This window comes from Halichoeres trimaculatus, unplaced genomic scaffold (assembly GCF_033239565.1).
Source record: "Halichoeres trimaculatus isolate MK-OKI-2021-1 unplaced genomic scaffold, fHalTri1.1 fHalTri1_scaffold_6, whole genome shotgun sequence".
Lineage (NCBI taxonomy): Eukaryota > Metazoa > Chordata > Actinopteri > Labriformes > Labridae > Halichoeres > Halichoeres trimaculatus.
The window spans coordinates 14,873,900-14,887,027 of record NW_027437184.1 but is presented as its reverse complement, the minus strand read 5'-3'; the positions used below and the strand labels follow the sequence as shown (position 1 = coordinate 14,887,027).

The following is a 13,128-nucleotide window of genomic DNA, read 5'->3' as shown; positions in this document are numbered from 1 at the left end:
TTCCTCATGTCTGATTTCATAAACATGCCCCTTGAAACACTTGTCCCTGTACACAGAGCACATGTCTCTCAGAAGTGATTAATTTTTAAACCCATATAATGTTTATGAGAGTTACATAAGAGGGAAATTATCCTTAAAAAAGAGCATCTGATGGAAATCCGAGGTGATATTACAAACTTGTTTACTATTACAAAGAATGAGTATTACAATAATAAGAAGAGCCAAAATTTGATACTTTTGCCTACCTTGATTTGGGAAACAACTGTCTGCCTTTCATAACACATAAAATTACTGCATGTAAATTATTAGCAAGCCACTGCCACACTCCATGTGTCCATTTTGGGGCGTCCTATCTCCAACTATCTAGAAAGTCTGGGATATAGTGATCATATAAACAATTAAATGATTAACCAAAGAGGATTTTTATGATCTCAGTTTGTCAAGAGAAAAGCAAGTATGCCAAATTTCCTCTCAGCCTTTCTGAATCAGTATTCATATGCTGTTTGCATATTGAAAGAGCTTTGAATTGTTTGCTGGCGTGTTGAGATAGAATGGGAAAAAATCACATGAATTCATGGAGTTAAAGATTATGTTCAGCAGTTTCAGTGTGTGGATATTCCTGGGACATGGATTGGCTTAATTAAGATTAAGTGATAACTGTTTGTCTCAGATGGAGCAAGTGGGAAAGTCACCTTGTTGGCCGTTACTCGGCTTCTATGCAGCAGCTGTCTGGCGAGCTAGAGGTCAAAAGAAATCCAATGAGAGCTACAGTGTGTCCTGTAAACATGACAGCTTGAAGTGTCTGACTGATAGACTTAGCAACTCGGACTTCCACTATCACACTTTCATACTGCTACCCATAACTGTGATTCTGTTTTGTTCACAGAAAAAAGTACACAGTTGGTTGATGTTGGAAAAAATCTAGCAAATATGGCTTGAATTCTGAGGATAAAACAGTTTTCCTGTGCATTTTTTATGGTAGTTCTCAATGAAAATAAGATGGTCTGTTACAAATATTATATCCATCCATGTGTGTAACACAGAGAAGTCATTCAATCACATCTGGCTTAAATCTCTGACAGGCAGATTTTTCTCTTTTAAAAATACACCATGCTCCTTACCCACTCAAAAAGGAGACCAGCTCAATAATAGGAGCGTAGGCCTCATTCATGCACCACTGGAAAGCTAATGAATGAGATTATCACAGTCAACGGATAATCACATGGAACGTAATGGGTGAGGTATCGGCGCTGATGTGAGCGCGCCCTCTTGTGGGGGGATAAATACACAACATGCTGTAATCACGAGGCTCCAGGTTATGACCTTAAATTTCTGCATCTAAACTGTGATGACCAGTGAAAATAAGGTATACAATCATTTGACTTTTTTCTTTTCTTGCTGTATTCTATTTACACTTTTACAGATCATACGTATGCTTCATTTATTTGCCTTTTAAAGTTTCTCTGCTGGTCTGCACCAAAATACATCCTCTGAGATGCTTCTGACAAATGAACCTTCTAGGAGCCTAAGAACATCTGGGGATGGCCTACTGACTGTCCCAAGAGTCCTAATTGTGATGTTATGAGGTATTAAGTTTCATAGGTATTCAAGCTTTGACCCAAAAAATCTCCATGAATATCTATTTTCCTCCTTGCAACTGTCCCCTGATTGGGACGTTAAACATTCAGCCGATAGAGTTCTAAAATAGAATAGAATAGAAAATAATATAGTTACTTTATTGATCCCAAACTGGAAAATTGTTGTGTTAACAGCAGAAATCGATGGAGTCTGTAGAAAATGCAAAAATAAAAAAGAATAAAATAAAAAAAATACATAGTGACTCTAGTTACAATAAAATACAACAATAAGGATTGAGAGCGGTATAAACACCATTTATAAATTAACGTCATTTCTAGTTTCATAAAGAGAAATTAGATACAATATTAAAGCAAATCACACTATCTCCGGCACATGTCCTAAATTTTAAAAATGATTAAATGATTTCTCATTTTCTTCAGCAAGTTGGCCTTGAATAACTGCTGTTTCTTGTTGTGGGAGTGTCGATAAACCTGCCTTTAGTTTCATTTGTTTTTCAAGCTTTATTCCTCCTTAGCTTACATCATTTCTGTAAAAATGTAAACTACAACTGTTAAAAAGTGGATGCCAACAACAACTGAAAGTTGCAATGAAGTCTTAAAACTTTTTTAAAGGTTTTGAAAAAGTCTTTAAAAGGCATTGAAATCAGCCTCAGGATTTTAGCATATACCCTGTATTTATCATTTTATGTTTGATGTTTTTTTTCATCCATGAAATGCTTCTTTTAGTGTTTCTGATATTACTGTTTTGTTTTCTGTGAAGCACTTTGCTAGGAATAGTTCTTTATACATAAACTTGCCTTGTCTTCACCAGTAGAGGGCGGGTCCATCCTGAGAGTCCGTGTTGAGTCTCTGTGTGAAGAAGAAGAAGAAGAAGAAGTAGCCCAGGGTGGCTAGCTGGTCTGGACATGTCAGTGATGCTAACTGTGCCGCTGTAGTTCCAGAGAGTTGACAAAGAGTGTCTCAAAGCTTAGAGGAGCTGTTGTAGGGCATTTGAACACCACAGGGGGCCGGTGTTGAGAGTTAGTAACCCGGTAAAACGTTGAGGGTCACGTACCTTTCATATCTATCATCAACTGGTTAGCTAGTGACAGCTAGCTAGCTGGAAGCTCCGGAAAAGTAACGTCAGAGCTTGTTTCATAGTCATGTCTGCGGCCGGGGACTTCGGAAACCCTTTAAGGAAATTTAAACTGGTCTTCCTCGGGGAGCAGAGCGGTAAGTCTGATGCTGATGTTGAAAGTTACAGGTACTGGGCGCTGTAGGAGTTGTTAGCTTGGACTGGAATTAGTGGGTTGTTATGGTGATTAACATTAACCAGTTAGCGGGCTAGCATTAGCTGCAGAGCTGTAAACTTGGCAGGAGGATTGCATTGCGACACAGAAAGTTGTTACTTACTACATGTCCACGTTGGCTGTAAGGAAATAGATGGTGGTGTCTTCCTGATACGGTAACATAAGTCATTTGTGTAAAAGCTTATTAGCTCACTTAGTCAGAGGACTATGACAACATACAGCTATAAGCAACAGTCAGTGCCAAGTTACTTTTGACTACAGAGTGAAACAGAGACATTTACGTAGAATGTTGACTTTCTACAAACTCACTCCTTATATCCTGGCTCAGCTTTTTTTCTTTTTTTCTTTTTTTTTTGATTGCACAAACCAAGGTGACAGGATGATTCAGTCATAGCTGATAAGTTGTATGATATCATTCTGTGTCAGAGTCCACATAAATATTGCAGTGATTTCAAACCCAGATGGAAACACCCAGATGAGCTCTAGAAGCCGGGGCTCTGAGGAGAGGGGATGCACTCCAGTTATCTAACCTGCTCAGTAGCATTCCCCTACACATTTCCCCCTTTTCATTCAGGAAAAAATACAGAGAATGTGCAGGAAAAGAAAGAGGGAGGAGGGGAAGTTGTGATGTTTAACCCTTGATACTAAACAAACGTGTTATTGTTTATTAAGCTTAAGCTGCTCCCGTTTTTGGCAAAGGAACGAAAAGTGTATTCAGAATTTGGCACTTTGCTTTATGCCCCTGGGACACTGAAGTCAAAGCAAGCTGAGAGTGTCTCACAGAAGCTGTAATGTGTGACAAATGTTTAAAAGGGAAATGTTTTGTCAGGAAAAAACATTATTAAAATAGAATAAAATGATTTGAAAAGATGCCTCCTATGTTTGTGTTTACCGTTAAAGTGTCCTCTCACATCAAGTGAAAACCCGCCATGTGTTCCTCTGAGTCAGTGATCAGCTGATGTGAAACTGTAAACAGCAGTGTTGTCTCTTGTTCTGTCCTCCTTACTGGATGCTCAGTGTAACAGATATTGTAACTTAAGCTCAATAAAACTGTTCAAGGCTGAGGAACACTCTGTTTACGCTCAAGGAGAGATCCTCCACTGGCTCCCTGTAAATATCAGATAAATTCAAAGCAATTTGGTCAAGGATTGTGAAATATATAATTTTGTGACGAATGACAATAAAATGAACAGCGTCATGAGCATACAAATGTGCTCCCTCTAGATCTGTGGAGCAATTCCAGATAGATTTAAATGATGGGAAACCTTGTTCCCACCCTTACTTGTTTCTCAGCATTCCTCAGCAGTCAAACCTCTCCTTGAATTCTTATAAGATTGTGCACCACACCCTCTAATATAGAATATCTCAGGGTGGTGGTAAGAAAACATTCTTTGTAGAAAAAATGTGGAAGAAAGAAAAGGTCCTTCGTAAAAGCAAGGAGCCTTTTGAAGTGATCAAAGAAAGAACTAACTTTTTGTGTTAATTTTTCTCAAATTCTGGCATTTCAACAGTTCATTTTGAAGTGTCATTTCTTTAAAATTGTGATATAAAACAGGCTGAAACTTTCAGGGTGTTTCTGTCATTAACAGAGCTGTGCATCCTGACACTTTGGTGAAATTCAGGTCCATTACTGAAGAGTTAAGAGGGATTATTTGAAGCTATTTACTAGGCCTGTCACGAAAAACAAATTTTACTAGACAATAATTTTCCAAAATATTGTTGCCGATAAACAATATTATTGTCAATATTATTTTGATTTTTTTTTTTTTCATTTTTTTCATTGATGTAATTATGATAAATTGGATAATAAAGTGAGTACACCATATCAAAAGCAAGAAACTTTAATTTCTTAATAGTATTTAACTGTAATGAAAAGGTCAGTATGTTTTAAATAAAAAAAATTAAACAAAAAAATAAAATAAATTTAACAAACAAGAAAGAGAAAAAAATGCAATGAAAATGAAATGAATTCTCTTTTTAAAAAAAATACATGTCAATGAAAATAATTAATACTAATCAAAAACAATGAAACATAGACCCTGTCTCTAAAGAAAAAACGAAACTCCTAAAAAAAAAAAACAACAATAAAAACTGTAGCCTAAATAAAAGGGAGTTTATACAGTTCCTGAATTGTTTGTAACATGTACTTTTTTCCCAGTCAATCCGTACTGTCTGTCAAACATTTTTAACATTTCTGGCTTTCAAGCGTATTGAAGGGCTGCATTTCTTTGGCAATGTAGCTGTCTTTGAGCGCCCACCATTTGGTGCTTTTATTTCTATTTACTTTGCAGACCTAAAGCCGCAGTAAGAGCAGATTGTCAAAGAACAAGGCTCCGCTGCACCTCCCCTTCTTCTTCTTTGTCGCCACTATTTTCAAACAAATGCGACATATCAGCTTTTTGGTGTTCATGAGCTCACACTTTGTTCATTCTGATAAAAAACAAAATATTCCCACACTGGGACTGTGGCAGGCAGCTTAAGAACTGTATCTTTCATGCCATCACTCATATTAGTGTGTGTTTCCTCCTTACCCCTCAGGACGCTCGCTTCAGCTCTCGCCATGTAGTCGCACGAACAGCCCCGTCTTCACCCCAAAGATTGCATTTGTGACAGATGCTCACTTCACTGTAAATCCGCTATAGATATTTAAAGGATGTAGCAGTTTTCTTTTATCAGATTTCTTCTTTAGTGTAAACATAGTTTTGAATCAAGCCTTTTTAATTTGTGCTTTTCTTAAGCTCGTGGGCTGTACATAACTTCTCAGCATTGTCACTGTCAGCATATAACATTGTCACTGTTGTATATTTTGGTATCTAACAGTTATTATTTTTAGCAACAGCAGGTACCAAAGTGCCCTATTCATGACAAAGTAAAGCTTCTGTTTTTAGTTTGGCTTTACCTGTGTATAAAAAAAGCATACTGTGACAGGAGAAATGCACTTTACTGATTGGCTCTGGTTGAATTTTTAACAGTTATTCAAGACATCAAGACTAGTTGATGTTTTCTGTCTCACATCTGTGTAAATTGAGGGAGTCATTATGCAGGCTTTTGATGCACTGTGTTATTTTTTTTGATCACTCTACTGACAGCTCTTTGTTTTGCTGTTTTGTCTTCTAGTGGGGAAGACTTCGCTCATCACCAGGTTCATGTACGACAGCTTTGACAACACTTATCAGGTATGACTAACACCTCCAGCTGACTAACTCCTAAATAAAAAGTCATATTCTTCTGAAACTAAACGGGATGTTCATGTTCTTTTGAACTATTTTCAGGCCACAATAGGAATAGACTTCCTGTCAAAAACCATGTACCTTGAAGACAGAACAGTAAGTTTCTCTTGCCCTGTGGTCCTTTATTTTTGATCATTGTCCTTGTTGAGATTTTTTTTAATTTGTTAAACAGACTGGCACATTGAGGAATCTAACACTGACATGCTGTAATTGGATGCTTTTAATTTTTCCTTTCACACACAAACACACACTCTCCCACACACATGCACACACTTGCTCTTCTTCCAGCTGCAAGCTGGATGCCGAACCCCCACGACTGTCCTTCCTTTCTTTGTTTGCTTCTCCCCTCAACACAAGTTTTCCTCCTCTCCTTTCTTCCCTTCCTTCTATTTTCTTCATACTTGTTTTGGAACTGAACACCTTACTTGATCAGGACAGGAGGGTTAACGACAAGTGAAGGGTGATTATTTATTTATTTTCCCCTCCAGGCACAGACAGCTCGCTGTCTCCTGTGGTTGTTCACTACCTACATGCCCTCCGCTCTCTCTGTCTTCTCTCTGTCTTTTTCCCATTTGTCTGACTTTATTTAGTTTCATTCAATTTGCTTTTTATCACTAGAGCTTACCTCATTTCTGACCTTGCTTTTGTCTTGTTTTATTTTCATCCTTCCTGTTCTTTTCTTTTTTGTGTGTTTCGTTTTGTTATCTGCCTCCTATTTTATCCCCCCTCCCTTCCCCTTCCCCTTCCCCTTCCGGCTCCACAGATTCGGTTGCAGTTGTGGGACACAGCGGGGCAAGAGCGATTTCGTAGCCTCATCCCAAGTTACATAAGAGACTCTGCTGCTGCTGTGGTAGTGTACGACATCACAAGTAGGTGGATTACATGTGTGATTGAAATTATAAAAATATGACACGTTTGTCCTATTCTGTGTTGTGTCTGTTCAAGACACCCCTTTTAAATTAGACAAGATTCTGTTTTTGGTTAAACTGTGGGATGTCCATCTTGCCTCCCTGTCATAAATTCACCCTTCTTCTTAATACTGATGCTGTTTGTCCCGTCTCTCACCCCTTTCTTCATCAGACGTCAATTCCTTCCAGCAAACCACAAAATGGATAGACGATGTGAGAACAGAGAGAGGAAGTGATGTCATTATCATGTTGGTGGGGAATAAGACAGACCTTGCAGACAAAAGGTAATCTGTTCCTCCCTCCTTTAAGAGCACGCTAATGAATTCATTGATTGTTGCTGCTGCTCTGTCGATACTGAGTCAACCAGTCCTTGCTCAAGCAGGAGATCAAAGCAAGTCAGCGTCGTCTTTTATAGATGTCAAAGCTGTGATTGACTTTTTCTGTGCCCTCGAGCTTTATGCCATTTGTTTAATCCCACTCTGATTAAAGGTATTGATATTTTAATCCCTAACAAAGAAATGAATTCCTGTGATGTTTGAAAACACTCAGCATCAAAGTATCTACCGTCTGATCCCCTTTATCCACCTGTTTAATGAAGTTGTGCCATGTTTTTTGTCTGAATCTCTTAACTTCCCTTATCTGCCGCAGGCAAGTATCTATTGAAGAGGGTGAGCGGAAAGCCAAAGAACTTAATGTAATGTTTATTGAGACTAGTGCTAAAGCGGGATACAACGTAAAGCAGGTGAGACTGAGTGTGAGTCGTGCGCCATGGTCCTGCTGAGGATGCTGCTGCCTGTGCCCCTCCTCCAAAAGTCCCTTGGACAGCAAAATCTGAGGACAAACACAGAGAGCTGGGTGAAAGAAACCCTGATTCATTTAGATCCTCTAAAACGGGCGTTTTGTAAATATGTTACTGGATGTTAGAGTCATTGTTAATGTTCTGTCTAGAAGTAAATACCCTGAAGCTCTACTGGATGTCATTTGGTCTTAAGCACATGTGGCAGCAGCAGCAGCAGCAGGAAGGGGCACGGCTTGTTGATCCACTCCAGCATAATCACAGTCTGTGTTTCTCTCCCCTGTCTTCTTCTTGTTGTCCGTGGTGATGTGTGTGGTGTGATGTGTGTGCGTGTGTATGTTTGTGTACTTTGTGTTTGGTGGGTCACTACAGACAGATAACCACAGAGGAGGGAGAACAGAGAGCGAAAGAGATGAATGTTCTGTTTATTGAAACAAGTGCAAAGACAGGCTACAATGTCAAACAGGTAGAGCGTGTGCATCTTGTGTGTGTTTATCCGTAGCACTTGTACTCTCTTCTGATTGGCTACACATGCATGCAAGTGTAAAGGTGTGCTTTCTACTTTGATTGTCTCTTTTTCTTAAGTGAGGGGAGGGGACTTGATTTTCAAACTCTTTCCCACCTTTAAGAGGTCAGAACTGTGGTCCAACTGTGACGGTGAAGACTTTGAGGTGGGAGGGGATTTGCAAACCAACACCTCCTTCTCTACCAAAAAAAAAGATTTTTAGCTTTGATTTTGTTGCTGTAAAATCTGCACATATATAAGATGTGAGTCTGCACATACACTGTGTTTGAGAAGTGGGCATAGCTGAAGGGATCTCACCCATTGGATGGCTTCGAAGCCAGGAGCTTTTTGTATTTGCATGACAAAGAGGATACACATTGTTATACCTGTATCCTGGTGAATGTACCCTGGTGACAACTCGGTCACAAAGTGGGTCAGCTTTAAAGCACACACAGCTTTATTTTCATACAGTTTATTTTAAATGAGACCATATTTTTCTGAAACTAAAGACAACTGTGATAGTAGCCATAATTAAAAAATTTACATAGATTTCTGCAGTTTTTTTCCCCGTACAATCACCAGAGTTGCCTCCTGCTCATCACTGAAAGTAATGCAGGTTAAACACATCTGTACCTGACTTTAGTTTCAGGAAGCCACACTTCTTTAATACAGTCCATGTTCACTATGATGATGCCAAGTGAGTGGCAGGCATGTTTAGCATCACCCTACATTCAAAACTTTGCCTCTTTAATTCATTTGAATTCATCAGTTCCTAAAAGTTTTCCAAACTCAGCAGCGGAAGGTCTCAACAAAGCAGAATTACAACCTTTCAAGAGCCACATCTGCAGTGGTAACTGAAACTTACGCTGCTTCATTCAAATCAAATTTGGAAAAGCTTTGTTGGGCATTTTCCTCTGTGCGAGCGCCAAGTAAGCCATGTGTTCAAATCATATTGTGGGAGTAAACACGACACACTGTCAAGATTTTCGTCTCATGTATTTGTCATGCTTTAAGTGAAGATTTTTTTGACAGAGTACATCTGGTTTTCTTTTTTGCAGCTTTTCCGCCGCGTGGCAGCAGCCCTCCCTGGCATGGATACCACACAGGACAAGAGTAATGAGGGCAGTATCCTTTGTGCTCATGTCAGTGTCAGTGACCGACATGACAGTGGAGAAGCAGGAGGTCTCCTCGCTCTCCTACAGGCAGTGCCAAGAGGAAGATGTAGTGCAGCAGTTTGACAGCCAGCTTTTGTTGTAGAATTTGTGTGTCTCTTTAGATTTATTTCTCCAGTGAGGGCACTTGTTGGGATGCAGCTCAATTTTTTTCAGGGTGAACTGTTAAAGATGTTGTGCAAATCTGCATCTAGAGTAGTGTAACCATGATAAACCTCAACTGGCTGAGTGCAGATTGTAGTCATGTCATGGTGTAAAACTGTCAAAAGCAGCCAAACAATTCATACACCATAGTTAGTTTTCACAAAAAATTGTACACAGTGATGATTCTGAGGTATTGATAGTGTATTTGTTATATATAACTTGAAGTAAATCAAAATTTATATTTCCCCCCAAATTTTACTTTGATTGTACCAAAACTGAAGAGTGGCAGCGGAGCTTAAAAACAATACCAAGTATCAGTGAATGGCTGATCATGTTCTGAAAGATCTACAGTCCTTAAGCAACCGAGTCCTCAAAAATATTCAGTGTTTAAAAAATAAATTCAGCTTTTTTGGCATAGCCTAACTCAACTGTATCTATACAGTACCTTTATTCACAAAAGAATGCAGCGCAAAGTGCTTCACAACAAAGTAGTTGAATAAAGAGGTTTAATAGACAGCAACAGTTTAACAGAATAAAACAAAAACACTTTTATAAAAGTATCAAAAACAAAATTGAAATTAATGGAGTAAAAAAGAACTATTAAAACTAGGAAAATTATAGTAAAAATATTAATACAAGAAATTTATACTAGTGAAAATCAATAAAATGTTACTTAACCATTATATCACTTTGATATATATATCAGGACTTGTAATTAATTAATCTAATTCATTACATTTTCATCTCATATCTGCTTTAGGTCCCCAGAAAAAGAATTTTTATTCTAGGACATTTTAAAATTGTAAGGCATGACTAATCAAATGAATACACAAAGAAGAGAAGATTTGTAAATCTACATTTTTAATATTAAAATGTCCGTGTTCGCTGCCATTGACGTCTATGGAGGCGGGGTCTGGTGGAGCTTGTCAATCAGAATCATGCTGGTAAACTACTGTGGGTGAGAGCAGTGCGCTCCCTGGATGAGAGATCAGCATGGATATGAAGAGAAGATGTGAGATGACAGAGGCGGAGCGAGATGCTGCAAGTCAGAAAAGTTTAGGCAGCTCACGCTTAAACTGAAGATGTGTTGCGGTTTTGAGAGAAAGAGAGGCGAAAGAGCGGATCAAAGGATGGAGAGCTAAGATGAACACAATAAAAAGAAAGTATGTTTTGTCTGTTTTTTGGATCAAAAACAGGAAGAGACATAAAAGAAGAGAGCTGACTCTTCTTAGGTAGTTTTGGTGTTTACATGGGCAAAGAAAACTATTATGTGGGTCTTGAAAGAGCATTCAAGATGCTCTGAAAGTGACTGGCACACAATGAGTTAATCATGTTAATTTTATGTCGCATTACTTTGTGGTTTTAATAGTTAATCTAATTAATGGGTTAAAGGGAAAGCCCTAATTTCAATTTATTAGATAGAATAAAATGAGCGACTACTGCTTATTTTCTTTCTAGATAATGCCATAGCTTGAAAACCGTTACATAAACCTGAATCGCTAAGCTGAGATCTGGGGTTCGCTGTTCTGCTCCAACTAAAGATTTTAAAATGAAGAATGTACTGATTACATATTTCGACAAAAGTCAAAGTGATATAAATCTCTCTTGTTCTGATTTGTGTTTTTCGTGTTTTGTGTTGTTCCTTAACCCCTAAACTTCTCAGTGGTTGAAATCAAGCTACAGAAGCCACCAGAGCTACCTGTCAGTGAAGGAGGCTGTTCCTGCTAATCCCAGCACATATCATCACCTATATAATCCTTACACTGGCTGTTTTCCAAACTCAGCCAGTTTTTCTGTATCAGTCCCTCTTACTGCACTCACCTTTGTTCCCCAGCCTGAAGAGAACACTACATCTGTTGTCCTTGCCATTGTGGAAAACTGCTCTCTCATCTGAAACACTCTGAGAGTCATTTATCACAGAAAGTGAATATTTGCACTGTAATGCACACAGACACACACCGGTACGTTGAAACAGTATTCACGAGTAAAGCTCAGCGTCCTTAACTCATCTGTTATCAGTAAGTTAAAAAAGTTTGCTGATTGTCACAGCACCAAACCGACCGTGTATCAGTCCAAGGTTTGTGTCAAAGAGTGAGAATATTCTTCATTAAGTTAAATACTGCTTTGAGCTTAATATGCACAATGTGATTGTTTTTGTGCATTCGTCGGTGAATGTAATTTGTTCTGTTGCAGTTAATTGGCAAGCATTCATAAATAAATCATGTTATCAACAACTTGTAAAGTTTAACTACCTGGAATAATCTGTTGAAACAGAGTAAATCTAACAGAATTTGGGATCTCGCCTTTTTTTCATACATACCCATGATGCAGCTAAAGATTGGGAGCGTGGAGCTTCTTTTAAACACACTGTTTACTTTATGGTTCCTGTTCATGTGGAGTCCTGGTTCTCGAGCAAGATATAATTAAGTAGACTCACACACCACAGCATGAGCTAAAACCAACAAATACACAGTGCACATTTAACACTATCAAGTCACCTTCCACATTACCGTCCTCCCTTCCTCTTCTTCCTTCCTCTCCTTCCACACTTGTTGAGTTGGGTTATTTTTTACCTTGGCTCCATTTTCTATGACCTTTTTATTTGGTGAGACCTTTCATCTTTTCTTTTCTGAAGGTTACAGCAATTGCAGATTTAAACTGTTTCCTTGATGTTAGTGTTTCAGGAGGATGTTTCATAAAATACAAGTCATAATCAAACCCAGCTCAAATGTTAGGTATGAAGATAGAGATGTTTGCCTTTTGGAATATAATTGTAGAGGGCTTCCTTGGGTTTACCTAGTTAAGTTTGATATATTTTACAAACACTTTAAAGACTTCTTTGGTTTGTTTTTATTTTTTTGGCTTTGATCTTTTGTTAGTGATTATTCTTCATGTGTATTTAATCCACAATGACTTGTAATATTTATTTCTGTTGGATTTGTTTCTTTTTTTTATGACTGTTAATATCATCACTTTTGGTATGACTCCTGAATCTCAAATTAAATATGCATTTATCTGGACCACCTTTAACAGAATCAGTAGAGAGCATCTGCACCCTCTACTACCTCTTAATGGTAATCTGATCATACTTATTAAACCGTGCAATTTTGTGTGAACTTATGGAAGAGCATCCGATTTGTATAGCATAGTAGTCTTTAACGGTTGTTTCTGGAATGGTTTTAAATGAGAAAATAAAGAAACACTTGTCACTGCTAATGGAATTCATCAGTGCCTTATTTTACACTTGGGAATAATGCCTGCATGGTCTCCAGTCTGAGAAAGACCACCTGTTTATAAAGCTGTTAATTAAAAACAACTTTTTTTGTTTATTTTGATTAATAGGAATTATATAATTCATTATTTATATAAATTGTATAATTACCCCATGTGGTAATCCAGGGGTTTGGAAGGGGCATGTTTTGCTCAGGACTATTTTAACGTTGAACAGTAATTTCTTTGATAAAGGTTCCTTCAGTATAGTAATGG

General features: G+C 38.1%; 1 protein-coding gene across 2 annotated transcripts; it reads left to right on the top strand.

Moving 5' to 3' along the window:
- The first annotated feature begins 2,445 nt into the window (after positions 1 to 2,445).
- On the top strand, positions 2,446 to 12,851 carry rab6a (RAB6A, member RAS oncogene family). 2 transcript variants are annotated; one of them, XM_074672916.1, is made up of 8 exons: positions 2,446 to 2,810; positions 6,005 to 6,063; positions 6,160 to 6,213; positions 6,881 to 6,986; positions 7,198 to 7,309; positions 7,674 to 7,767; positions 9,385 to 9,451; positions 11,306 to 12,851. In XM_074672916.1, the coding sequence occupies exons 1-8, from the start codon at positions 2,741 to 2,743 to the stop codon at positions 11,368 to 11,370; spliced, it is 627 nt and encodes a 208-aa protein (XP_074529017.1). In that variant the 5' UTR covers positions 2,446 to 2,740; the 3' UTR covers positions 11,371 to 12,851. The 2 variants fall into 2 exon arrangements, with proteins under 2 accessions (XP_074529017.1, XP_074529016.1); XM_074672915.1 differs by lacking the exon at positions 7,674 to 7,767 and adding an exon at positions 8,194 to 8,287 and having other exon boundaries at positions 2,447 to 2,810.
- Positions 12,852 to 13,128: the final 277 nt, after the last annotated feature.

Coding starts and splice junctions, on each gene's coding strand:
- rab6a (XM_074672916.1), top strand. CDS start 2,741: ATGTCTGCGGCCGGGGACTTCGGAAACCCTTTAAGGAAATTTAAACTG. Junction 2,811..6,004: donor CTTCCTCGGGGAGCAGAGCG/GTAAGTCTGATG, acceptor TTTGTCTTCTAG/TGGGGAAGACTTCGCTCATC. Junction 6,064..6,159: donor GCTTTGACAACACTTATCAG/GTATGACTAACA, acceptor AACTATTTTCAG/GCCACAATAGGAATAGACTT.